Source organism: Podarcis tiliguerta (genome assembly GCF_965153285.1).
Source record: "Podarcis tiliguerta genome assembly, chromosome: 4".
Lineage (NCBI taxonomy): Eukaryota > Metazoa > Chordata > Lepidosauria > Squamata > Lacertidae > Podarcis > Podarcis tiliguerta.
This window is the reverse complement of record NC_139537.1, coordinates 13,707,389-13,735,200: the sequence shown is the minus strand read 5'-3', so window position 1 is coordinate 13,735,200 and position 27,812 is coordinate 13,707,389. Positions and strand designations below refer to the sequence as shown.

Here is a 27,812-nt window from a genome sequence, read left to right as displayed (position 1 = left end):
ATTTAAGTGATTTGTGTAAAGTTCTCATTCCTCCTTGAAGTCACAGTTGTCTTTGTCTCGCAATTTGTATGTCAATTTGGCCAGTTCTCCACAGTTCATTGCCATCAGCATTCAAACTCTCTTTCAAAGGCTCATCCAATCACCGCTCACAATGCATTTACCTTAATTCCTCTATTAATATTTATGCTTATAGCATTATGTTCAAAACACCAGAACTTCATAGTCCACCCCCAACCGCAATTGGGCTGCCCTATTCTTAGGAAGGTAGCACAGGTGTGGGGGGGAGGGTGAAAGTCACAGACAGGTGCGGGGATGTGTGGGTGGCCCTTAGGTGCCATTTCTGTCCCACGATACTTCCAAGTGAGAGCAGGAAGCCTTACCCTTCGAATTGTCTTATGACATGTGGTCCTATGGTGTCTCCATGAAGCTAAATCAGAAGACTGCTGAGCCTTTGAGAGGCTACTGTGATTTTAACCAAAAGCAGAACTGTCAACAGATCTGCTGCTTCCTGTTCAGAATGGCTGGGAGATTAATTTCCCCTGGCAGAAAGGCTTTAATTACTGTTTTCCCCTTGCTTAACTCTCCCCCCCCCCTTTCCTTTTATAATGCAATACTGGTATTTCACTATAAAATAAAGACTTGGAGAGTCGCTCCATCCACCCCCCCCCCTTTGCAGGCATCAGAGGTTGACTAATTAAGGGGCAATTACGGGGCAATAAATCACTTACCAGTGACAGTTGTGCATGTGTAGGTGCTCCACACAATCAGGACTCCTGGTTGTGCAGGGTTCCCCATGGGGAAAGGCCGCAGCTCAGGGCTCATCCAGTCTTAGAATCATAGTATCATAGAGTTGGAAGAGACCACAAGGGCCATCGAGTCCAACCCCCTGCCAAGCAGGAAACACCATCAGAGCACTCCTGACATATGGTTGTCAAGCCTCTGCTTAAAGACCTCCAAAGAAGGAGACTCCACCACACTCCTTGGCAGCAAATTCCACTGTCGAACAGCTCTTACTGTCAGGAAGTTCTTCCTAATGTTTAGGTGGAATCTTCTTTCTTGTAGTTTGGATCCATTGCTCCGTGTCCGCTTCTCTGGAGCAGCAGAAAACAACCTTTCTCCCTTCTCTATGTGACATCCTTTTATATATTTGAACATGGCTATCATATCACCCCTTAACCTCCTCTTCTCCAGGCTAAACATGCCCAGTTCCCTTAGCCGTTCCTCATAAGGCATCGTTTCCAGACCTTTGACCATTTTGGTTGCCCTCCTCTGGACACATTCCAGTTTGTCAGTGTCCTTCTTGAACTGTGGTGCCCAGAACTGGACGCAGTACTCCAGGTGAGGTCTGACCAGAGCAGAATACAGTGGCACTATTACTTCCCTTGATCTAGATGCTATACTCCTATTGATGCAGCCCAGAATTGCATTGGCTTTTTTAGCTGCCGCGTCACACTGTTGGCTCATGTCAAGTTTGTGGTCAACCAAGACTCCTAGATCCTTTTCACATGTACTGCTCTCAAGCCAGTCTTGTCCTTGCCCCACTGCTTTCCCCTAGAAAAAACCCTCAATATTTACTGCTGAATCAGAGCAAATGTCCATTGGGTTCTCCAGGTAGGATTCCCTGTCTGGAATTCTAGAGAGCCACGGCCAGTCACTGTAAACAATACTGAATTTCCAATGGTGTCCATAAGGCAGGTGCAACAGAGCTACACATTAATTTGCAAACCACAACTCGTGCATTTTAATTTAAAGCCTTCCTCGGGGGGAATAGAATTTGATGTTCTTCTTCAAAGAGAATTATCTTGGGGCATATCATCACCACAGACTTAAAACGGCTTTATTAGTTGTGCTTCTGGGAGATTCTGTAAGGATTTCCTATGGAATTGTCAATACCCTTGACCCAAACTACAAATGCTATGGGTGTGTGTGTTAATGATACAGTTATGAAACTGCCACGTTACATAGATAACCCTAGATATTAAATAGATATTATTGAAAGGATTCAGAAAGAGATTTCTGAAGAAGGAGGAGGAGGAGGAGAAAGCTAGCCTGAGAGGAAGGTTTTAAATTGAAATGTGATTTGCGTTTAATAAGAACAAACGTGAACAATTCAGTTGTTGTGATGTGTGAAGTTTGCACACCAGCCAGCAATTCTCACCTGCAATCCTGGCACTCAGTTCTAGGGGTCTTTTGATGCTGAGACCTTGCACTACAGAGTTTGGCACCCCAAGGTTTTACATAGACCACAGAGATAAAATGAGAAGGTCCTATGGATAGGTCTGGCAGTGGTGCACATCAGTAACTCCTCTTTTAATTGCTACCAGTGCGATGTGCTTGCTTTTAAAAACTTAAGAACTTATTATCACAGTGGACAACCAGTTGTCTACGGCAAGCCTGAAAGCAGGACCTGAGTGCAACAGACACTCTTCATTTTTGATTCCCAGCAACTGATATTCAGAGGCATGCTGCTTGTCCCCTCTCTCAGCTTCCACGTTCCAATTACATATCCCCCACTGTCTCATTTGATACATGCCTGAGCTAAAGAATTGTTATTATGGTACCCACATATGCATTGCAAAGTGTTTTCCAGGTCCTTAAGAGCATACTTTGAGTCTCTGCCCCAAAGACTCTGCAGGTCTTGTTTTCCATTGTGTTTATTAAGTTTTATCAACAAACATGACAACAGAGTATGGTCATGAATTGCAGCTTTTAAATAATGAATTCAGATCTACAGGATTTCCTCATCCCAGTCTGCATGGACTTCAGAATTCCACAATTTCATGGCAACGAAGTCTGGTTTGAGAAGCAGAGCCATTCCATCATAGCAGAATTGTGGTCTTTCTGCCCTCCTCTCCTCCTCTTTCCAGCAATGGAACTACAAATCTATGGTTTTCATGCACCAGTTACTGCTACACATGTTTTTAGGCTTGCACCCAGAGTAGAACCAAAGTATTTCACTCTTTGGTTTTTATAGATAATAGCCGTATCCCATTGTAATGCTAAGAGTATACCTGCACTTCAAACTTGTACCATCTACTCCATAGACTTTTGGGAGCTGCAATTTGGTGTGAGTGCCAAACCTTCTCTGTTCAGGATCCCTCATCCTTCTCGTAGAACTACAATGCCCAGAGTTCACTAGGAAGAGAGAATGGTGGCTAAACCAGTTTGTACTGGACATGTTTTCTATTCCACAGGCAGAGAACCTGGGGCCCTGGGGCTGCTGTTGGACTCCGGCTCCCATCAGCCACTCCAACATGCCCAGCCTGCAGGCATGATGGGAGTTGTAGTCCAGCAATAGCCAGAGGATCACCAGAATTTCCCCCTAAATTTCTCCTCTAATCCCTCGCTAGAATGAATTCACCGGATGTCAGAAATAGATTACTGGAGGTGGTATCATGTGGTTTTTCTGTGGGTTGTATTCAGTGTGTGCAGTGAACAAAAGGCAGCTCATGCAAGCAATCTTTCTCTTCTTCTCCCCTCTACACTCTGCAATTCCTCCCCGGGGAATGACTAAAAACATCTGGAGGGCCACAGATTCCCACCCTTGAAGGAGAGAATACATTTTGCCCTTGTGGTGATGATCCGAAACAGCACCATGCTTCTAATGGAGCAAGCTTCTGCTTACAGAAGTTCACACTGGATTCAGTATCAAGATGTCATGGCCTCCTTTTGTGGAGCAAAGGCTCCTTTGTCTTGGGAAAAGGACTCCTGTGATCCAGTTTGACTTCCTTTGTATCTTTCAGTGGTTTCAACTGCAGCCAAAGTGCCTCAGCTTTTTCATTCATTTAGGAACCCCGACTTGAGTTAGTACGTATGCATATTATCTCTCTGTCTACCCTGCATGGTTCTCATTTATAACCTGCAATCTCGGCACAACCTTGCACAGAACACTGCTTTGGTGGAATCAGTAATTGGTCAGAGATATTAATCGATGCTCCAGCTACATCACAAATGCCACTTTGACGTGCGTTCTGAATCTCGCTGCTCCGTTTTGGCTGCTCTGGGTATATTTGGAGCTGAGAAGCCAGTTGTTTTGGACGCGGTAGATCAGAGATGGAGGACCTGTGCCCCACTGGATGCTGTTTGACTCCCAACTCCCATCAATCCCAGCCAGTATAGCCAGTGGTCAGTGATGATGGGAGTTGGAGTCTAACCATATCTGGGAAGCTACTCCTCCTCTCAATGAGTGTGTTACAGCTATCTCTCCCACCACACCCATAGTCCCCACAATTTTGCTCCCCAAAGCACAATACCAGCACCGGCGGTACCGATATTATTTTCCTGCAACACTAACTCAATTCTCACCTATGGGTTTCCTGCTCCTTTTGGCTTTTCCCCACACATTAACTGATAGCCAGTAAATGGGATCCCTATTATATTTTGTTGTTTAGATGCTACTAATGAGGGCACTTAAATAATGATACTAAGTACTAATGGGATTTAATGAAAGAAATGGAATACCACCAGCAGATGCTGAACATAGCCCACACCAAGGATGGGTAAACTTTGACCCTCCAGATGTTGCCAAACTGCAACTTCCACCATCCCTGACCATTGGCCATGCTGGCTGGGGCTGCAGGGGGCTGGGTTCCAACAGCATCTGAAGGTCCACAGCTTCCCTATCCTTGTCTACACTTTCCAAGGTGGAATCCCATGTCCGCATGTGGAATAATCCCCTCCACTCCTGGTAGCTGCTTCCAATCAGAACATGCACCCCAGGAGAGGCTGATTTTCACCAGAGGAGCACTTTTCCCTTACAACATCTCCTTCCTACAACTTCTCCTTCCAATCTTTCCATTCCCTCTTGCTTGGGGTGGGGTCCCTAAGCATATATCACATGGCAAAGGGCTGGTATTTTGGGTCCTCTTTGCCAAACACACAGACACACACCAAAGGATCCAAGTGGTCCACACTTAGGGCTGTAAGGTCTATGGCAGCAGAGGCCTTTGGGAGGCTCACTGTGATATGCGCATGTGCCTTCCTCTCCCTCCCTTTGCACAGCCGCCGTACGACAGGGTGACTCCCCAGCACATGGTCACTTCTCTCTGTTTTTGTTGCTCCTGTCCTCGTCCTGATGTGTTAGGTACAAAGGCAGGAAGCTGGCCCAGCACAAGTCGGAAATAGAATGTTTCACTCCAAAAGGGAGTATGGGAAATGGTGGGAGAGCAACCATGAGCAGGTAAGCAAAAGCATGAGCGCCGCAACCCCCTCCTTTCCCAGGCCGTGTGAGATGTCTGTCAGTCGGAGGAGCATCTCGAGAGACATTGTAACCCACCTCCTCAATGTGTCAGCGCTGTACATCTCATATGATATGTCTGTAGAAGCTCGGACACCACCGCTCCTTGTTTCCTTGTATGTTGTCGGAACCTGCAAACAGGGTTGCTAAGCCAACCTGGTCTCCTCTTGAGTCTGTAGCAACAGCTTGATCTACAGCAGGTGAAGGGGGCAACTGCATGGAGAATGAAAGTGTTACCGCCTCATGTTTGTTGATCAAGGAGCAAAGAAAGGTCAGCTTAAACAGAAGCTGGCAACCCTAGCTGCAAGAAGGACACTGTCTTTCTCAGTGACGGGAACCGTCTTGTCCGCGATTCGTTCTTTTGCCGCCAAAAAGGACACTCTTTGCAACAAAACATCCCCCCTGCTGGTATGTGTTTGGCCTAGCCCAGCTGGCAAAGAATCATCAGCATCGGTCTCTGGCATGTGTTGCTGTGGGCTACACACATGGTGAATTTGTTACAAATGTGCCACTGGCTTTATCCTTTTTATTTTAATACCAGCGATGCATTGTAATGATCGGACAAGGGCTTCCTGGGGCACTCTTGGCATTACTGAACTACTCTCAGGCATGCATAGTCGACCATGACAGCACTACAAAATGCATGCCAAGAGCTTAAAGGATGTCTGAACAAACCCAGAGATCGCCACTCAAGGACTCTGTACTGCACGGAGCTTGAAGACAATAAACAAAGAAATTAATAAGCAGCTTGGGGAGCTCAATCCTACCTCCCAAAATCTCTCACCTGGCCTTCGGTATAGAGTCCTACTTATGTCCACCACATCCATGTGCACTTACGAATCTTTCTCTTGTATGGGATGAGATGCAAGCAATGAAGGACTCTTCAGCCAAGAGAAGGGGAGAGAAATGTGATTCAGTTCACATTCGAAGGTGAACCTGCCTTCAAAATAGGAAAGCATTTTTCTTCTTCTAATTTTCTATGTCTTACTAGTTCTTGTCAGATGCTGCCAGCCCAGGAGCAGGCAAGTGAGTTTCAGATGGCAGGGAGCTAGTAGTTCGGATGATATTTATCCTGTTTTTGAGAATCTTCTCCTGTGGAGCTAACTTGTCACTGGCTCATAAATTATATTCACAGTCCAAGCTATTTTGTTTCTAAGCATTCCCCCAGCAACTTTAACATGCACAAAGGACATTTATTCATTCTTGCTAAATTACTTTCCCTAAAAATTCTTCATCAGCATAAACTTGGAGACATGCATATTTCTTCCAGATATGGCAAGCTCTAAATTTCCTTTTGACAGCTCTAATATCAATACATCAACTTTTACAACTATCATTCCATCCATATATTTAGCTTATCACATTGACATGTCTCTTAACCCAAAATTTATTGACCATCAACTGATAAACAAAACTTTAAGTGCCTTTATGACCTTGGATGATAAATTGAGCTTTCACCAAATGTGAGATAAACCTGTAGCCATGAACATTAATGACCCAACATTCTTCCTATGTTTGTGAAAACAAACCATTCTGCCTTCTGAATAAAATTGAAATCAGTTACCCAAAATTCTTCTGAAGCTCACTTTAGGGCTGTGAACTCCCTTCAAAAAATTACTATACTTAATTATTTACAATGTCAACTCCTTAATTATTTCTCATGGACCATCCTCATTTGGGTATGACTTGATTTTGTTAAAATAAAATATGATCTGTTCTTTATTTGGAGATAGTAGCCATTCCAGAAAAATTAAAGCATCTACAGTATAGTGTAATATCCGTGACACTGTGAAAAATTAGATTCTGACCAGAGATAGTAGAATTTGTCATTTTAGCCAGGAATCATGAACAGGCAAATCCAGAGCCCTAGAGCAATCTCATCTGACAGCTCAACCAACTTTTAATCAAGATGAAGTAGAAAGTTTACAGTGTCACTTACAAAGAATATAAACTTGGTTGCTAAAACCGTAAGAGATAAAGGACTTTCCCATTTTAGTGTTGACATTCCTCTCTGGGTGCTACATCTAATATCCCAAATATGCCTGAATGATAGTTCTCCATCACTGTCAAGTTCTTACGGCAACATGTCTCCGACATTATTTTAGAGCCTGACCACCTCGGTGACAAATTGTGGACAGGATTTCGGAATGGAAAACAGTGTGTGTCCCCACAAAAAAAAATACGAAAGTCAACCTTCTCCTAAAGCATTTGGATAAACTACAAAGCATCATTCAAAATGAATAACAATCCTTTTTAATGGACTCCCGGGTGTTCCTTCCATGGCGATCTCTTGAGTTGTTCAGGTCATCAATTTAATCCCTGCTGTTCTGTCTTTTTATTCCCTCGTTGGGCTTCAATGATGTCAGCAGTGGTCGATTGTGTTCACACATCTGCTCAGGATTGATCCACGGCTTCTGTTTGTTTGTCAACCTCTCTGTGTGGCATTCTCTCTCTCTCTCTCTGCCCCCTCCATCTCTCTCTCTTCCCTCTTTTTCTCTCTCTTGTCTTGGCTGTGCCCGTTTCTAACTTGATTGATCTGTTCTGGAAAAAGAACAGCAATTCAGTTGAAGAACAAGAAGCAAATTGGTGGGGAAGAAAAGTGCATGCAAATATCAATTACTCATATGCCGTTTTAGCCTGTTGACAGGGGGGAGGGGGCTGCTTCCCCACAGTATATGCAATCTTTGTCCTGTATATTTTCCCTCCAGTGAAGAGCCAATGTTCATTCTATAGCATGATGAATTTCATTTCAGTAGAGCTGAGAGACAGCATGCTCTTGAGGAAGATGCCCTACATTTGTTAGCTTAAATCTTATTAAACAGGCCGAGGGCGTTTCTACTTGCATGGAGGTAAATGCGCCTGAAATCAATGGGGCTTAACTTCCAAGGAATTTTGGTACAGAAGTCTCACAGGTAGAGCAAAGGTCTACCAGCAATCTCAAGAGAGAATTTTAGATATGCATATCTGGTGGGAGAATTCCGCTTTGCGGGCCACAGACATGTCAGTCTTGGTGTGGTGAATCTGCAGCAGTGCTTTGGAGCATTGATGCATTGATGCATGACCTTACCATGTCAACTGTATGACAAGTGAGTGTGTGCTGTGAGACTGTTTGGAATATGAAACTTGTTTATGTCTTTGAATTCGGGCTGGGCAATATATCATCCAAAACAGGTTTGAAATCCATATTGTCATATCGGTTTCATAATTTTTGAGCTGGCAATATATCGTGAATCATGGTGTGTGCGTGCACATGTGCTATGCAAAAAATTAAACGTGGGGGAAACTGTGAAGACAGCCAATGCTTCTCTCAATTCCTGCAGCCCCTCTTGACTCTGCTGGCTCAACTCTCCCCTGCCTCCTGCAGAGGGGATAACTGTGAAGCCAGCCAATGCCTCTACATAGCTCCATCCTTATTTCAACCATCATGATATATCACAATGTTTAGCTGGTGATATATCACAATGTTGAAAACCAGATATCAGCCAGCCCTGCTTTGGATTAATGCTCATGTTTTGCACCGATAACACAGGCTTGGCACAACGGGCTTTGGCAACCAATCCTGTACTTCCCTTGCTTTGCGCAGTGTAGACCAAGAAGATAAATAAACACTGCAGCCAATAAAACAATTGTTTCCACAATTCCTTAGGTCAGGTTTAGGGAACTTTTGACTTTCCAGATGCTGCTGGACTACAGTTCCCATCAACCCCAGCAAGCATGGCTAGTGCCCAGCGAATGATGGGTACAGTATGGGCGAATGATGGGGACTGAATGATGGGTACTACAACAACTGGAAAGCCAAAGATTCCCCACATCTGCCTTTTGGGAAAGGATTGTCCAAGTCTTCATGAGGAACGGCTAAGGGAGCTGGGCATGTTTAGCCTGGAGAAGAGGAGGTTAAGGGGTGATATGATAGCCATGCTCAAATATATAAAAAGATGTCACATAGAGGAGGGAGAAAGGTTGTTTTCTGCTGCTCCAGAGAAGCGGACACGGAGCAATGGATCCAAACTACAAGAAAGAAGATTCCACCTAAACATTAGGAAGAACTTCCTGACAGTAAGAGCTGTTCGACAGTGGAATTTGCTGCCAAGGAGTGTGGTGGAGTCTCCTTCTTTGGAGGTCTTTAAGCAGAGGCTTGACAACCATATGTCAGGAGTGCTCTGATGGTGTTTCCTGCTTGGCAGGGGCTTGGACTCGATGGCCCTTGTGGTCTATGATTCTATGATTCTATGATTCATCATATGAATGTCGATAAAACCCAGTAATGGACGTGACAACAGAAGGAACGGAGGCTAGAAGAGCAGAAACCATTTTCTCTTTTCATGTAGGCACAGATATTTAACTTGTGTTGTTCTAGTTATTTTCTGTCTGTGCCAACAGGGGATAAATCATGGCAGGGATGAAGGACCTTTAACTCCCTGCATGGTGATGGATTCCTGCTCCCATCAGCTCCAGCCAGCAAGATCAATGTTCAGGGATGAGGAGAGTCCGTAGCCCAGAAACATCTGAAGGGCTGTAGGTTCCCTGCCCCAGATTTAAGGCATTGAGATTGGCTGACTTATCACAGAGACAAACCCTCATGCAAGCTGTTGCGAGACAGATATACGTTTCTTATTTGTTGCATTTAATTAAGTCGGTAATTTTAAGCCAAAGTCATAGCCGCGCTACCAAGGCATCGATGTTTTGACAGCCTCATAAAACATCCCATCACATAATTGATTTTAGATGATGGAAGTGAAAGCTATTAGTGGGCGGCTTGTGACTGATTGTTGCTCAAATATAAAAGTGCCTTGCAAACAACTAACATCATGCACATAAAAAGGTTTCATGTTTGTGCAACAGCTCCCATTTTGTGGTTTTCTCCAGCTCCTTTTCCGTGGAAGGAAATTGCTTGGGAGAAACCACCTTTCCAGCTCAGTCAACATGATGTTGCCAGCCTCCTATTACTGTTTGAGCTGATGCATTGACTTTTCCCAGGGTATCATTGTAAGCAACATGGCCATGACGCAGCTTCCAACTTTTGAAGCCCAAATTGGTTTGCATGATCCATTCTAACACCTAGAATCCAGAGAAGGAGGAACATCTAAGTTCTGTTTGGGTAAAATGCCTGAACAGGAAATATGGGTGCTAAGAGGAGGCATGGAGTCCTAATCACTCATCCCCTTCCACAACATCCATGTGTGCTCCAGACCACCCCGTCTCTGATCTCGGCCTTCTCCTACTGAATGGGGAAGGTATGAAGAGGACTACCTACTACTCTTGTTGGCTTTAACGTTGAGTAGAAGCCCTGTGTGATCCGGAACCCTGAAAAAGGAGGGTTCTCAATCTCATGGAGACTTCTACTCATGTTCAAGCAAACACGAGCAGAGGTCCCCTTCAGACCTTCCTCATTCAACATAGAAAATTTGGGGCATGCAGAGGTAGGGGCGTTGTGTACAATTGCGGCTGCCCCGTATCAAAAGGGATATTGTAGAGAAAGTAAAGGTTCCGAAAAAGGCAACCCAAATGATCAAGGGGCTGCAGTAACTCCCCTATGAGGAGGCCATAGCCCCAGGTGCCTGTCATTGGGGATATCTGGGTACCAGAGCCCAGTCTGGCAGTACCACCGCAACCCCAGCCCCTCACTGAATGGCCGCCTGGTTAGTGTTGGAGGGATGCACCCATAGGCAGGCGGACAGGCAGAGTGGTGCAGTCCTGTGAACCCTCCGTGCCCTGCGCCCACCCAGTGGCGGCAGCGAAGGTTAGGCTGGCATGACTGGATTTCGTTTACCCTGCGTACCCAGTGCCTGGTCCCACCCGTTGCATGTGCACATGCACGCCGGGCGCCAGCGAATTGCACAACACTGCTGATTTGCTCCCACAGGAAGTAGTGATGGCCACCAACTTTAGAAGAGGATTAGGCAAATCAACAGAGGATATGGCTAGCTACTCCGTACACTGTTGGGGGCAACAAGGCTCTGAATACCAGTTTCTGGGGGGCACAAATGGGGAAAGAACTGCTGAGGGCTTCTCACAGGCTCCTTCAACAAAAGGGCGCTGGACTAGTTGGGCGTTTGGTCTCCTGCCTCCTACTAATGTTTATATTTCCTGTTCAGGCCTAACAGGGTTTTCTAGACCTTCGATGGAGGTATTTTAAGCAGAGGGTTGTTATAATAATAATAATAATAATAATAATAATAATAATAATAATAATAAATTATTTATTTAACCTGGCCTTCCTGGTTCAGAAAACCGGGCTCAGGACGGCTAACAACAAATTTAAAACACTTAATTGATGCAACAAAAAAAACAGCATAAAATACAGTATAAAATGTGAATAACAATAAATTCAGAATTCAAAAATCAATTTAGGTGGGTAATCCATCCAATAAACATTAGATGATCACCAGGGCTAGCTGGCTAAATTAGTCCTATTTGGGCCAGCGAGGAGACCAGGAGAGAATTAGCTGTGGGATCCCAGAGCGGGTAGTCTTCATAAAAAGGGGAGGGGAGGGGAGGAAGGGCAATAAAAGATCAGGCTAAGTTCAAGTTGAAAGCCAGGAGGAATAACTCTGTCTTACAGGCCCGACGGAAGGAGGTTAAATCCTGCAGGGCCCTGGTCTCATGGGACAGAGCATTCCACCAGGTTGGAGCCATCACTGAGAAGGCCCTGGCCCTGGCCCTGTTGTAGTTGCAAGATTGCTCCATTGAGCAGGGGGTTCCACTACATGACGTCTCAGGTTTCTCCCAACTCATAAAAACCCATTCAATTGCTTTATGCAGAGTCAGGCCATTGGTCCTCTAGGGCAGCACTGTCTGCGCTGACCAATGGCAGCGTACCAGATTTTCCCAGGACAGGCTGGGAACTGAACCGGGGACGCTGTGTGTTCCATCACTTGGCATGTCTTTCTTGTGCAAAGCCTGGCTTGTTCAGCCTGCATGTCGCAAGCCCTTATATAGCTTGGCAGCTAGGCAGATCTGAGACACTACTGAGCTATGCTGCTGTTTGTTTTTATGGTAGGCTCGCGCCTCCAGCCAAAGCTCTGAGTGTCTTTTTTCTCCCAAATGAAAGCCTAAGGTGACTTTTACTATCTTGCAGCTGCAACTGCAGAGGAGGAGGAGGAGAAAAACAGCATTTTAACTTGATTTATCCACCGCTATAAGCACTCATCTGCGCTCTTTAAAAAATAATTACAAAGGTGCAGAGATTTTTTACAGCAGTGAGTTTGCCAGAAAATGCTGCACATTCAATGAGATATTGATGCCCCCGAATTCCTGGGAATTGCAAGAGGGGAGAGTGCTGTTGCCCTCAGGGCTTTCCACGGGCATTTGTCAGCTGCTGTCATAACACGGTGCTGGATAGCTCAGTCGGTAGAGCATGAGACGCTTAACCTCAGGGTTGTAGGTTTGAGCCCCACATTGGTCAAAAGAGTCCCACATTGAAGGGGGTTGGACTAGATGATGCTCGGGTCCCTTCCAATTCTCCAATTCCGCGATTGAATGATTTCATGGCATAATGGGCCATCAGCCTGAGCCAGCAGAAATCTTCCTTTGTTATTTCTGTTCAAGCATTCGGCATGCGCAAGTGCTGAATGCGCGAAGGGGCTTCTGAGAATGTACCTGGGTTGTCCTGACTCAAGTAACAAAGATATGTGGGGAGGGGGGCAGCCCATAGCTCTATGGTGGAGGCTCTGCTTTGCATGCAGAAAGTCCCAGGTTCAAGTCCTGGCATCTCCAGTTAGGAATGGGAATGTCCCCTGCTGAAACCCTGGAGAGCTTCTGCCAGTCAGTGAAGACAATGTTGAGTTAGGCCTGATTCAGTATGAGGAAGTTTCCTATGTCCCACTGTGGGGAAAAGGCATGATAGGAGCATAGCTGTCAATTTTTCCCTTTTCTTGCGAGGAATCCTACTCGGAATAAGGGAATTTCCCTTTTAAAAAAGGAAAACGTTGACAGCTATGGATAGGAGAAACAAAAGCTATGATGAATTTTCATGAGACCTTTAAAAAGGGGGAAAGAAACATGTGAAAATATGCAAAAATGCAAAAAAAAAAAAAAAGGAAATTGAGAGAAACAAAAAATGTCAGATTCACCCATTCCTCTGTGGGTTAGAGAGAGAGAAAAGGAAGGAGGGAGGGAGGGAGAGAGAGAGAGAGAGAGAGAGAGAGACGTGCTTGCCTGCCTGTGAGTTTGGCAAGGGATGGAAAACCCAACCAAAATCTTAACAGCAATAAGGACACCTTGTGACAGGGATGACGAAGGTGAAAGATTATTCGAGGGATGAAAAGCATTGGGACTGCATTCTGTGGAAAGCTGCCATCAGTATTAGAGGAGGGACAATGACTTTTGCATGTTTGTCAAACGTCGCTTTGTTTTCCCTCAGCGAGAAAGCCAGTGATGCGATCTGACTGACCCCCTCAGTTAAACCTCCCGGATGGGCAAAGGGAGTGACACATGCGTCCCGAGGCCTATTTGGGTAGGGGTGGGTGGGAGAAGGGAATTTAAAAATGGCCTTCTGCCTCCAATTTCCTGGAAATGCCACTGGTTTTTATGACTGACGCACTTTAGGGAGCGAAGAGGCTTAATTTGCTACATGAACGTGACACAGAGCTCTACAGTAAAAAAAGAAAGAATGAAAGAAAAGGAACCAGTCTGGCACTTTCGATATATGGACATGGCAAAGAGCCCAGCTTGGGGTGGCAGCCGCTGACAGGAGACTCAGTGCCTCCCTGGCTATTAAATGACACACTTCTGCTCTGTCGAGCAGGTGGCCTGTAATTAGGCAATTAGCTCCCAACAAGGCCAGTTGTGTAGTCACCCTGAATGGCTGGACAATCCTCTCAGAACCTAGCTGGACACTACGTGAGGGAAATGAATATATGCACGCAAGACTTCCTCAGCAAAAGACTGCTAACTCTCTCTATTCCAGCGTTCTAAACAGTCTGGAGGTCCCAGGTCAGGAAACCCAAACCCTAATCTCAGGGTGAATGAGAAAGACCATCATAATAACACATGTCACAGCCTCACTGTGCCTACCTTGCTTTGGGGAGGGGCATTTAGCTGCATTTCCCCCCGCACTGTAATAATAATGTTATTATTTGTAGCCTGCCCATCTGACTAGGTTTCCCTAGCCACTCTGGGCAGCTTCCAGCATATATAAAAACATAATAAAACAGCAAACCATAAAAATGGCTGCATCCAGATGTTTCCTAAAGGTTATATAATTACTCGTCTTCTTGATATCTGATGGGAGGGCGTTCCACAGGGTGGGTGCCACTACCAAGAAGGCCCTCTGCCTGGTTCCCTGTAGCTTCACATCTTTCAGTGAGGGAACCGCCAGAAGGCCCTCGGAGATGGACCTGTGTGTCCGGATTGGATGATGGGGGTAGAGATGCTCCTTCAGGTATACAGGGCCGAAGCTGTTTAGGGCTTTAAAGGTCAACACCAACACTTTGAAATGACCCCATAGCTGTCGATTGAGACAATGAATCTAAGTCCACAGCCCGCAAGCATGTGAGTTTCCCTACGGGGAATATCCCATGCAGATATTCCCCTGCCTCTTCCCCATGGAAAACCATAGGAATCCCATGAGGTGAGGACCTTCTGTGATGATGCTCACCGATTCAGTTTGGGAAGCCTCTCTCAAATATCTTCCCCTAGTTTGGTTTCATTTGTGTGATGCCGCATTGAATTCTGGTCTGGGAGAGATATTAATAAAGATGACAATAAACCCTTAAACTACAAAATCCATGAAAGATCGGCCAGGAATCAAGAAATTAAATTCATGTGGGAATGGAAAACAAGTAAATTTCCAACTAAGTTTCTCGGAGAGTGAGTATTTCCTCTCTCCCCACTTCTCTGGTTTTCTTGATTCTTCTCTTTACACATAAACTTCCAGAAGCAGAGGTCTAATTTCCTAGACTTATTTCTAGTCTAAGAATCCCATCCCCTCAGGGATGACACCTGGGGTGGGCCACACACCCTGAGTGCCCCCTTCCTCCACCAGTGCCCATCCATACTCCACTCTGGTCCCAGAACTACTAACTGCATTAACTCACAAATCCCAGCTACTCCGTTAACCAACATTTCATCCTCCTGCTCCCTCTTACCTGAACTTTTGACAGCAAAGACCCTCCTCCCATCCCATCCAGTTACATGTAAAACACAGTTGCATGGTGAGTCCCCCCACCCAGTGGAAATAAAGACACATGACACAATTATTAAGGTTAATGGGCTAAATAAGGCCACAACTTTATTGGTTACAGGTGATGTATGGTATTGGCTTAGGCATTGGTCCTAACCGACTATATCTGCTTGAAGTCCAGGAGGGGTAAACCGCCAGTAGGGGGAGTCCTGCTGATGCACATCAACTAGGAACTCCTCCGGGGTCACCGATCATGGGCATGCCTTAGGCCCTCACCCCCCTAGGCTTTGGACAGGGCCACACACCCCGGAATCCTTTATCGGACTACCCTTCAATATGTGGGGCAGGTGATGGTGCTTCCTGCCCTCTTCCATCCACAAAACAATGCCAATACCAATGCCTAACCGCCAATACCAAGAAAGTTGTGACAATTTGCTATGAGGTAGGCGAAAACCATTGGCTGGTGCCAATTTGCCAAGTGGAAAAATTCCTACCTGGTCCCTCAATGGTGACCAGTCAAGGTCCATAGCAAGGTCAAGGAACAAAAACCTTAAAGGGCGGGAAACAGGAACAGCTGGTATGCGGGGAAAGAGGGAGATCCCTGGCCGCACCTACGTTTAAATCGGGCAGGTCATGCCCCCAAAGCCAGCCGATTGGCTGGCCGGGGGTGACGCGGCCAGGGATTCCCCCAATCACGCAGGGGCTGGACTCCAGCCCCGCATGCGTGGTGGGGCTGCGACGCCCGCAATCCCACCCCCTCTGCAGGATGGAAGTGGCTTTCTCTACAGGTACATTCAAACACGGGGAATGTTGCATTAGTTTTCCTGATCCTAATGCTAGCACTTCAGTCCAATTTTTGAACATTGCTTCCATACTGCAGTACCTTTTGCGTTATGGAACAGTCACTTCCTGACTGGTACAGGCACATATTGCACAGAAGTGCATTCGCACCAGTGGGTGTGGTGTGGCAAAACAAGGAGCATCATTGGACAATGTCTCTACTCCTCCATCCTTTATGTACCTGCATGCCTGGGACCCCCTATGATTTCCTATGAAAACAAATGGAAGGGACTGCATACAGGTATGCCATATGCCGCCCCAAATTTCATCACTCCCACAATTCTTTGGGTTAATTGGGTTGCAAATGGTTTTCTTTTCTTTTCTGGAACCGATGAACACAGAAAGGAGTGTTAAACTTCCACTATTCCAAAAGTCATAGAAAAGCTCAGATATAATACAGAAATTAACAATTAGTGAAATGGAATAAATGGCTATGTGAATGCAGTCTACATCGACTGCAGAACACATGTGACCACTTGTACTGTATGAGCTTGTCAAGTGTTGAAGAAGGATTTCACTACTGGCATAATCCCCTGTTTCACCAGAGCCACCTCCACAATGTGTCTTGTGATGTATGTGCCTGCAGTGTGTAAATCCAGACGACTGGTCCATGCATTGTTTCCCCTGATCTTGAGGGAAGTGGTTGTGCATTTGTGTGTAGTGTGTGTGATACGTTATTGTGTGTGGTGCAGTTCTCGGTAGAGGTGGCCACTCTACAATAAGAAGATTGTCTAGGTGGATGAGTCTGCGAACCATTTTGCAGCCTCAGGCATGTTTGTTTTGTCTCAGCCATTGCTTAACAGTTTATACTTTGGAGATGCTCCATGATGTGGATTGCTGGTTAATAATGTGTAATTTGTTTACATGGATTTGTGTGTGTGTGCCAGAGCAGAGAAGGCTTGAAACAGCTGTGTGAACTGTAAGGTATCTCTGCCGATGAAAAGGATGCTTCTCCACATTCTTGTCTGTACGAATGGACCCAGAAACATTTCATCATAGGTGAAATGGACATAGTGGCTTGCTCCTCATAGCCCAGGTGGAGAGGAGACATGATGGCCCTCTTCAAATACTTGTAGGACAGTTGCATAGAAGAAGAAAGCCAAGACTTGTTCTTTGTTGCCCAGAGGACAGAGGTAGACCTTATGTTACAGGAGGCTAAATTTCAGTTGAGCATTCTGAGAAGCTCCTTGATGGTAAGAGCAGTTTGACAATGGAATTGCTTACCTGGAGAGGTGGTGGGTTTTGTTCCAAACTGGAGGTCTTCAAGGAGAGGCTGTACAGCAGTTGCAGGCAACCATTGATTCCCCAGATGTTGCTGAACTACAGCTCCCATCACCCCTGGTCATTGGCCATTCTTTCTGGGACTGATGGGAGTTGTAGTTCAGCAGCTTCAGGAGGACCTGCTGTACAGCTGTCTCCTTGCAATACTCTCTTTTCCATGCACAGAGCAGAGGGTTGAACTAGATGGTGTGCAAGAAGCCTTTCAACTCCACGATTCTGTGATGTCCGAAAAATCCTCTGCATTCTCTAGAATGCAGTAGAAGCCATTGGTGGCTACCTGGTTTCATTTGGGTACCATGATGGTTCATTTCAAGGCTGATTGATGACTACAGCATTTGCTTATACTTATCTTGACACTTGCTTCTTTCGATAGCAGCTAGCAAATTTAGTTCAGTTAGCTTTCGGGAATGACACCTGGGCGCTGTGATTCTGACATGTTTATTCAGCACTGGCACCAGACTTCAATGGGGGCCCTTGGTGTGATGCCAGCGTTGCTTCTCCACTGTCCAACACACACACGCACACACAGAGTGAGGTTTGGGCACAGCCCTGTTTGCAATGTCTGGCGCCGCATGTTTTTCTGCTACTGACGCCATTCACTGCCTTCCATGGGGGGCTTCAGTGTTGGATGGGTGCTGGTGATTTTGAACGGGAGCTAATCTCAGCTGCCATCTATGGGGGCTGCCTGCTGTCTTAAGCGACCCCAAACGCATCACCCTAGACCATAGATCTCTGAAATCAATACATTTCATAGATCTGTGTGCCAGCATGTGGCGTTTTGGGTAACCCAAAATGGTAGGTGGCCACTGCAGATGAGCTTGGCTCCCATTCAAAGGAGGCAACACTGTTTGCTGTAATGGGTCGAATGCTGAGTAGCATCATGGCTGGGGTAAGCTGGCAAATGGGCGTTCCAAACTCTTGGGGCTATCAGAACATTGCCTAAGCTGGCCAGCCACTTGTGATGGCCCTGCTGTTAATAGCTCCCTTAGATATGAACCTTAAGTTCCTTCTCTCTCTTTCTCTCTCTTCCTTGTTTTGCAGCTCCAATGGGAAATCGGTCACATGGGCCCAGAACGAGAAGAGCACAAGCAGGGGAGCCCACCTCTGGCAGAGGCTTTCCGTTCATATCAACAAGAAGGAGAACCCCAACCAAACGGCCGTGATCAAGCCTTTCTCCAAAAGCACAGCCAGCAGCCAGCACAGCGGCGGCGGCAGCAGCGGCGCCACACTCACCGTCCCGCTCCCAGAGTCCAGTGCCAAACCGCTTTACGACGTCTCCGAAGCAGAGGAGCACTACCCGGCTCAGTACCGAGCTCAGACCCCTTCCCCCATCAGCACCATCAGCCAGAGGACCGCCTCGCTCAGCCGGACGGAGGACGACGTCCCAACATTCCAGACAGAGCAAACCCAGAGGAGCAGCTCCTCCCAAGGCTCCCTGATGGAGCAGATCAGCAGCGTGGTGACCCGCTTCACCGCCAACATCAGCGAACTCAACTCCATGATGCTCTCCACCACCACGCCGGGAGCCATGGTGGCCACCCCTCTGTGCTCTTCCTACCTGATCCCGAAAGAAATCCAGCTTCCCACCACCATGACGACCTTTGCAGAGATCCAGCCTCTCCCTGCCATCGAGGTCAACGGCGCATCTCAGTCGGCCCGGAAGCCGTCCTGCGGCAGCGTCAAAGAGGGCCCTTCGGCAGGAACACCAGCAGCGCCAAAGCCAGACCTGGAAGAGTTGGTGGCTTTGACGCCTCCCTCCCCCTTCAGGGACTCTGTCGACTCCGGGAGCGCTTCGCCCAGTTCCCCGGCCTCCGAATCCGCCCTGTGTATCCCCTCTTCGCCAAAATACGATTCGCTTATGATAAGAGATTATGCTCAGAGTTCTTCTTCTTTGTGAATGTAGCTCACGTTCAACCTTGGATCTCTACAGCTTCAAGACGACAGAGACGGGAGGACAACCCTCCGAGATCTCCAGTGTTTACAGACACAAATGAGAGTATTGGGTCACCTCGAATAAATAATAAAACACGGAAGCAGGAAAGGGAAAGGCGAGTTACGCTCTTTAAACACACACAAAATAATAATAAAAAAACTGTTAGCAGATCTTTGTGGCCTTAAAAACATGGGCTTTTAAATGAGATAAAAAAAACTGCACCTATCTTTGAGGGCTTATAAGGAGTCTCTTAAATCACATACCAAGTGCTTTGCATTAGTATATAACAATGAACCGTCGACAACGCATATCGGAGAGAGAGTGTGAAAAGGAAGGTTGACCTTAAGCAACCGTCCAGCGTTTGTTTACTTGGATTCCTTAACCCAGAAGTGAACCTTGACCTTTTATCAAGAAAACGGAAGACCAAAACGTTGAATGTACATTTTCTAAGAGACTTAAGATCTGGGACCAAAACAAATCCAGCTCCTTTTTTTGGTTCAAGGCATTTGTTTGGGTTTTTTTAAATGAAGATCTCAACCAATAGCCACCTGTTCTCTCTAACTGCTAACCATTTTTTTTGGCTAAAACGTTATGGGTCCTCCGCGTGTTGACAGACGTAAGTTGATGCTTTGCAGCGGATGACTGCAGTCACAGAGGGCTTTCCAAACGACTTCTCATCCGACAGATTTGTTTATGAGGAAAAGTAATAATAATCTCTTCAGTTAAGTATCTAAAAGAATTTTTTTTTTCTTTGTTAACATTGGATTCACCTCCAGAGCGACAAAATTCCAGGAGGATTTTCCTGACTATTTCACCGTGTTGCCAACCAATAATGGAGTAGCAAAAAAGAAAATTAATAATAACAATATTAATAATAATATTTTATGGAGTACTGTTTTGTAATTCCCTTACCAGGGCAAATGTTGAGGTGAATATTCTCTTTCTAGCGACGCTGTGGAGCTATTATAGCATAGCTGTGTTTCCCAAGTGAAATCCACACATTTTTATGGAAATTCTTACATTAACATTGCCAGTTTGAAATTTTTACCAGGCTCAAAGGTCTTTTAGTCATAAGGAAAGGGGTTAGTTGTCTGATATTGTTCTCGAGGAGCAGGGAAGGGCCGCAGCTCAGTGACAGAGCATTGCTTTGCATGTAGAAGGTCCCAGGTTCTAGGGCTGGAAGAGAACCCTGTCTGAAATCCCAGGAAGCTTCTGCCAATCAGTGTAGACAATACTGAGCTAGGAGGACCAATGGACTGACTCAGTATAAGGCAGCTTCCTGTGTTCCTATGAGTTGTTGTTCTTAATCAGAGAGGTGGGTCTCCCTAGGGAGATGTGGACAGTTGTCAGGGGAGGTGGGACTTCCTTCCTGGTCCCTCCCAACACATCTTTTAATTGGGAGAGATGAGTGCAAGCTTAGTGCTCTGCCAATCAATTGCAACTGCAATTTGAGAGGCTGCGTGCCCTTTCAGGATTAATTCTCGGTACTGTTTGGCCAACAGGGCAACCATCAGTTTTCCACAGATTTTAGGCTTTCTTTCCTTTATAGAGATGGCGCACACAAACACACCAACTTTTTCAGGGTGTTAAAGCAGGCAACCGATTCATGATGTGACTTTGCTCCCTCTGTCCTCCTTCAGTTTCCTGGATCGTGGGCCATGCACAAGAATGAGCAATGGCTGGAGGGAATGTTGTGGGTTACGTTTCTGGCGTGACGGGCTGCTTCTCATAATACAGCCATCGCATTGGAAGTTTCTTGAAGCCATCGCTTTTGGGTGTGCCATTTGCCATGTGGATTGGGGAAATGGCGGGCGCGTGGGTGTGATCATTATGGGGTGGGTTGCCAAGCTAGGTCCAGATCAAGGCTTTGGTTTTGTTGCTGGAGAAGTGGAACGGCATCCCCAGCAAAATGTCTACCTCCCCTTTGGCAAGGTCAAAGCCCTCTTCATTCATACATTATCCATTCAGAGAACATACATGTGAATAAGTGCAAGTAGGGGAGGACCTGCTTCTGAACATGGAAGCATCATGCCATCATGACTCATAGCCATTGATAGACTTGCCCTCCTTCCGTCTATCTAATCCCCTTTCTCAAGCTGACCAGTCGGAAGCCATCACTAAATCTTGTGGTAGATATTTGCTATGTGAAAACGTTCTTTCACTTGTACCTTTCGGCCATGTTTATTTGCTCTGGATAGCTCAGGAAATTGGTTTATGTCTATATATATATCCATCGAAATGGGTGGCATGGTGTCTTTATTGCTTACTTATTTAACTGCTGTGAAGGACAGATCGTGAAGCTGAGGCTCCAATACTTTGGCCACCTCATGAGAAGAGAAGACTCACTGGAAAAGACCCTGATGTTGGGAAAGATGGAGGGCGCAAGGAGAAGGGGACGGCAGAGGACGAGATGGTTAGACAGTGTTCTCGAAGCTACAAACATGAATCTGACCAAACTGTGGGTGGCAGTGGAAGACAGGAGTGCCTGGTGTGCTCTGGTCCATGGGGTCACGAAGAGTCGGACACGACTAAACGACTAAACAACAACAACATTTAACTGCTGAATGGTTGCCTTCTCTCTCCCCAAAAATGCGGGGCAGAGAACATTTCAAAAAACAAATTCCTATATATATATGAGATAGAGACCCATGATTAAAGTTGCTAGAGGCTGCTAAGGAATTTGTGTTTTGAAATGTTCTCTGCCCCGCATTTTCGGGGAGAGAGAAGGCAACCATTCAGCAGTTAAATAAGTAAGCAATAAAGACACCATGCCACCCATTTCGATTGGTGCAAAGGACCATGGCTCAATGGCAGTGCATCTGTTTTGCATGCAGAGGATCCCTGCTTCAGTCCCCAGCATCTCCAGGTAGGACTGGGGGAGAAGCCTGCTTGAAAGCCTGGAGGCCTCCTGCCAGCCTGAGTAAGGTACACGGAGCTCTGCCTCCACAGAGGCAGGAATGCTTTTGAACACCAGGTGCTGCAAACCACCGGAGGGGAAAGTGCTCCTGTGCTCAGATCCTGCTTCCAAGGTCCTACAGGCATCTGCTTTGGGACCATTGGCCTGATCCAGCAAGCTCCTCTTATGCTCTTATGCGCTGGGTGGATTAGTGGGCTGACTCAGTACACCTGTGTTCCCGTGAAGTCATGGGCTACATGGGATTCCATGGAATCTGGCATTGACTTCATAAGGAAGTTGTGTTTCCTGAAGTCCAAAGGGAAGAACGGGGAGATGAGGAACAACAGAAGAAGGTGGAGGCCGCCCTGTGAAATCTAAATATATAGAAGGGTGGGGAGGGAGAGACATGGATTTAAAATTCATTCTTTATTTCACTGAACAATGAATGTGCAATGCAATAGAAGCCAGTGTTGTGGGGCAGAGCTGTGGAGTTGCCCTCACAAGGCTGGATGGAGATGGGGCAAGGCAGCAATCAGATCAGGGGGTGAGCACTCAGAAGCAGAGCAAATTCAGCATTCCCACCAATGGGTCCACACCACCCTGCGCTACCCCATCCAGGTACTTTGCAGAGATGATGTCCCACTACACTGGTCATTCCTGGTGTTGTGTTGAAAACGAAGAAAAAATGGGGCTAATATAATGGGCCACCAGTTCAGGGGTGGAGAAGCTCCTTTGGTCCTCCAGTTGATGTTCAACTCCCAACTCTCCTAAGTCCCAGCCAGCAAAGTCCATGATCAGGGACTATGGGGGTTGAAGTGCAGACAGATATGGCAGGTCACTGGTTCCCCATCCCTGCAGGAGATCCAACTAGTCCACAAAACTGCAATGCAGCCCATCAGCAGGGCTTTGAGGGCCTCTTGACAAAATGCAATAAGATGTTGCAGGCCCAACAGGTCTGGGCAGTGTCCCATGTGACTTGGGTGTGTCCTCTATAATATGGCCCAGGATCCTCTGCAATGCGCAGGGTTCTAGGGCAATGCGTAGACATATCATGGCCTACTTGAGTTGCAAATGGTACCCTGAATGTAGGAAATGGAAAATAGCCCAATCGAGGTTCAGAGCAATAGGGCATAGATTTTGGTTGTCTTGGTGCACAGCCGTGCTGTGTGTGCTCATATTCAATCTGCATAAGAGCACATGTGAGATCATTATTGGCCGGTTGAGAATTGAGGACAAGGTGTCAAACATGAGAGTGTAGGGATCAGGATCTTTCTCAGTGCAGTCCAAATGGGAAGTAGATGATTAGTCTAACTGGGGGTGCATATGTCTGGCTGGAATGTGTCCTAGAACTATGACCATGCCTCTTGCTTGTTCTGGGTGGAGGATAGGGAGGGTTGTGTGGATGTGTGAAGGAACTAGCCTGCCATACAAAGGTCCATTCCACGTCTGCATCTGGTCTCACCCACCCAGTGGCGGAGTAAGCTGCATGAGTGCCCAGAGCGGTGGCCATGCGGTGCACCCAGGAGGGCGATCCACCATGCAGGGGCAGGGCCATCCACTGCGCCGGGGGCTGGGTGATCCTCTGTGCGCATGCGGCGGCGGCGGGATCCTCCACTCACGGCGGTGGCGGTGCGATCCTCCGCTTGCAGCTGCAGCAGCACGATGGTGGTGGCTTGCACCACCGCACCCGGGGGCAGCGGTGCGAGCTCCCCACGGGGTGCCTTTTTGTCACCCCCCTCAGAGATGGCACTCGGGTCAGACCGCCCACCCGGCCCCCTTCCTTCGCCAGTGCACCCACTACTCACCCTTGGTCAAGGGCCATAGCGGAGTGGTAGACCATCTGCCTTTCAAGCAGAAGGTCGCAGGTTCAGTCCCCAGCATCTCCAGGTGGGGTTGGGGGACACACCTTGCCTGAAAAACTGGAGAGGCGCTGCCAGTCAGTGTAGACAATACCAAGAAAGATGGACCAATGGTCTGATTCAGTGTAAGGCAGATCCCTATGTTTCACCAATGGTATGTGGCCCCTTAGGCTGAAAAAGCTTCCACAACCTGGATTAGGTTTTGTTTGCAACAGATTGTCCCAGCAGGTTATGGGCACCTTTTGTCTTTTTCTCGGGTGGGAGGGACAAAAAGGGATCTGTGGTGCACCTGAAAGCCACGAATCAAAGTTCCCAGTGAGGTGGCGAAGGAGGAACATAGGGAAGGGCAGCTCCAGGGTGCTTTTCTCCCCGCCCCCCAAAGCGGGAAATAATCTGCCAGAGCACAAGGGTAATGTACATCTCCTTTTTGTTCTGGAAGGTAAATCACATAGAGTTGAAAGGGACCTCAAGGACCATCTAGTCCACCCCCCTGCAATGGTGAATGAGGTGATGATGAGGCTTTCAAGTTTTACTGCTGTTTGTGACGCTTCAGCACAGAGGAAGTCGGAGAGTAAGGGAAATGACTGAGCAGGTGCTAGATACTCTTCCTTTCCCCTTCTAATGGAGTTCATTAGTTCGGTACTACAAGTGTAAACAATAGCACTCCTTTTTGCAAGGTTGTTTACATTGCTGATTAAAGGCTAAACGTTGCATTTCAGCTGGCTGAAGATATTTTCCTAAAGCTCGGTGTGTTTTACAAGTTCAGGCTTTGCTATTCGAAGGAAGCACCGCTGCATTCATCGGTGCCTACTCCCAGGTAACTATGCACAAGACTGTAGCCATGTTGCAAAAAATAATAAACCCATAATTAAAAAAAAAATTATTAAATTTATACACTGCCCTTCCTCTGAGCATCACAGAGCAGTTTACAATGCCATAGTAACAAAAAACAACAACATATCGTATTGTCCTTGCTAGCTAGGAACCACATTAGGATTCTAGCAAGTATCACTATAATCTCCTCTACGTTAAAACGAACTACTATATCCCTGCTGGTTTCAAATGGCCACATTTCCAAATATATATTTTTTTAAAACCTCTATATTAAGTAATGCATGTGAGAGATTTAGAACACACTGCAGCAAAGCTCATGTCTTGTGGCTGGATTATGCAGGGTTGTGTACCATTTGATAACTCTCAAGTTTGAAAGAATTGGCTCTCTGGAGGAGGCAGTAGGGAGGTCAGCGTGGTGCAAATACCCCAACAGGTGATTGGTTCCACCGCTGCTTTGCACCATGCTGACCTCCCCACCACCTCACCCCTCTCCCTCCCAGTAAGCAATAGCAACCCACCTGGTGGCTCCACCCTATCCAGGGAGCAGCTTCTGGCAGTTCTGAATGTGCAAATGGGCTTAACTGGAAGAGCACTGTACATGTGTTTCCTCACACACATGATGATAGGGGTGATGATAGGGACGTTTTCTCTGTAGCATTCAATTATGCTTGTTCATACACTGAATGAATGCTGCAGTCAAAGAGCAATGGGCGCACATCTATGAACCAGTCCTCAGAAACTAATGGTCTAATCCAAGACTCCATGTATGCTTCACTGCACACACAGAGGTCACACAAAATCTCTGCTTCCTTTTGCATGCTCTGAGCTGAGCCCTCAGTTGAAATTTCCTATGTCCAGCAGGGCGGCGGGAGGCAATCATGTAGAAAAAGACTGGGTTATTTATTGTTACCGGGAAATTTAATAGAATCATAGAATTTTAGAGTTGGAAGGGATCGTCTAGTCCAAGGTTTCCCAAACTTGGGTCTCTAGCTGTATTTGGACTACAATTCCCATCATCCCTGAGCACCCCTGACCCTGCTAGCTAGGGGTGATGGGAGCTGTGGTCCAAAAACAGCTAGAGATCCAAGTTTGATAAACCCTGGTCTAGTCCAACCTCCTGCGGTGCAGAAATGTCCCACACAGAGAACAACACAGCCTTGGTGTTAACAGCACCACGCTCTAACCAATTGAGCTGTCCAAGCAAATCGGAGTCCTTTTTTCTATAACACACACACACACACACACACACACACACACACCACTGCCTTGGGAGTGTATTTATGCGATTAGCTAAGATTAAGCAATTTGCAAACTGGCTCAGAAATTCTAATGTCAAATGTCAGCATTTCAAATGTAGAATTTCTGGAACGTGGCTTATTTTTGTTAAGATTGTAAATGCAAATACAAGTATATACAGGGGCAGCAGGGGACATTGAAGAGCTGTGTCACTCATGCACTCATTGTTAGGAAGGTCTCAGATTTTGATACAAACTGCAGGTTCAGAATTCGTTAAGAAACACAGGAGTTTAGCGAATGAGCTCTGAAAGCAGAATTTTAGAATGGAGATGTTGCTGCGGCTGTCTTTCCTGAGTTGTGAATTCTTAATCGATAGAACGTGTTTGAGTTTCACATTTTCTTAGTGGCTCTTAAGGGAAAAGGCCCTTTTCACAGCATGTGGAAATACTTTGTGAAAGTCCCCTTTCCGAAAAACCTGTCAAGTAAACAGTGGTGGGGGATGTATTCAGTTCCATCTGCACTTTAACATGAAACTCCATACTTCTCACTTCCCAAAACAAGTTGCGTGTCGAGGTCCCCAGGGCCACCCCAATAACTCACACATCACACAGAATTTTTTGTTTAAGATTTTTGGCATAATTTTGGCCACAACTTTATTGAAATACAAATTTGTGAGTGGTTGCTTAGGCATTGGTTGCGACTATCTGCCCCCACCATGGGGGACAGACTGACATTCCGCACAATGCGAAAGTCAGAATAGGGGAATACACTTGGGGGTAACGCGGAGCAGGGAACCTGCCCTCACCCCAAATGCAACCTGGAGCTCATTGCTATGGCCCGAGCCCCCTTGACAGAGTGGACAAGCAATAATTAGCCCCCAATTCCTTTAACGGAATCCCTTGCAGCAGCCGCATTAGAGGGGCAGGCACTCAACCTACTAAGGGCAGGCACTCAACCACTTCCCCTCAACCAACCAAACCATAAACCAATGCCTAACTGCAACCTTACAAGTTGTGACGATTTGCTACGCAGTAGGCAAAAACCAAATGGTCCCTGCCAATCAGCCAGATGGGCAAAATTCCTACCAGGCCCCTGCCCCAAGAGCAGACGGCCCCATGACAGGCATAGCAAGGTCAAAGCGAACTAATTCTAGGGAGGGGGGGGACGGGCAATCCAATGCACGGTCGAAAAGAGGAAGCCCTAGCCTCGTGCAAGGAGTTTTAGCATTTCTGGCTGTCAATCAACAAATGGCAACATTAACTTCTTCCCAACAACAAGGGAAGCCCCAATCGCATCAGTGGCCAACGAACAATTAGCCCGCCCCCAACTTTGGAGTGTCCTGGCGGCCCCCACCGCAACACGTGCTCTCCATGAAGGAGAACATGCTGTGTGAAACAAAATGCAATGATCCATTGAAATTCTTCCTTTTCCAAATTTTGCCGTGTAGTTTTCAGTTCATAATATATACAAATATGTGTACATTAGGGGAAAGTGTACATCAGTAAAGATAACATACACAAATGCATTAAGGAAACTTATTTAATAATAATAATAATAAAAGGTATAACCAGAGA

The 27,812-nt window shown here is 46.5% G+C and overlaps 1 protein-coding gene and 1 long non-coding RNA gene across 7 annotated transcripts in view; one reads left to right on the top strand and one right to left on the bottom strand.

Moving 5' to 3' along the window:
* The window catches only part of GRM5 (glutamate metabotropic receptor 5), a 247,489-nt gene extending 228,073 nt beyond the window's left edge, over positions 1-19,416 (top strand). For 2 of the 5 annotated variants that reach the window (XM_083436134.1, XM_083436135.1), the window contains exons 9-10: positions 5,084-5,179; positions 18,522-19,416. In XM_083436134.1, coding sequence (XP_083292260.1) covers positions 5,084-5,179; positions 18,522-19,377 — 952 coding nt within the window. In that variant the 3' untranslated portion in view covers positions 19,378-19,416. Of the gene's footprint in view, positions 1-5,083; positions 5,180-18,521 lie in introns of those variants that run through there. The other 3 variants (XM_083436136.1, XM_083436137.1, XM_083436138.1) reach the window with 3 other exon arrangements.
* LOC310675838 lies at positions 7,007-23,552 on the bottom strand. Of its 2 annotated transcripts, XR_014510214.1 has the most exons (3): positions 21,962-23,552; positions 19,962-21,679; positions 7,007-7,777 (listed from the first exon to the last, which is right to left on the bottom strand). It is a non-coding gene; the product is annotated as an uncharacterized lncRNA (long non-coding RNA). The 2 variants fall into 2 exon arrangements; XR_014510215.1 differs by lacking the exon at positions 7,007-7,777 and having other exon boundaries at positions 19,724-21,679.
* Positions 23,553-27,812: the final 4,260 nt, after the last annotated feature.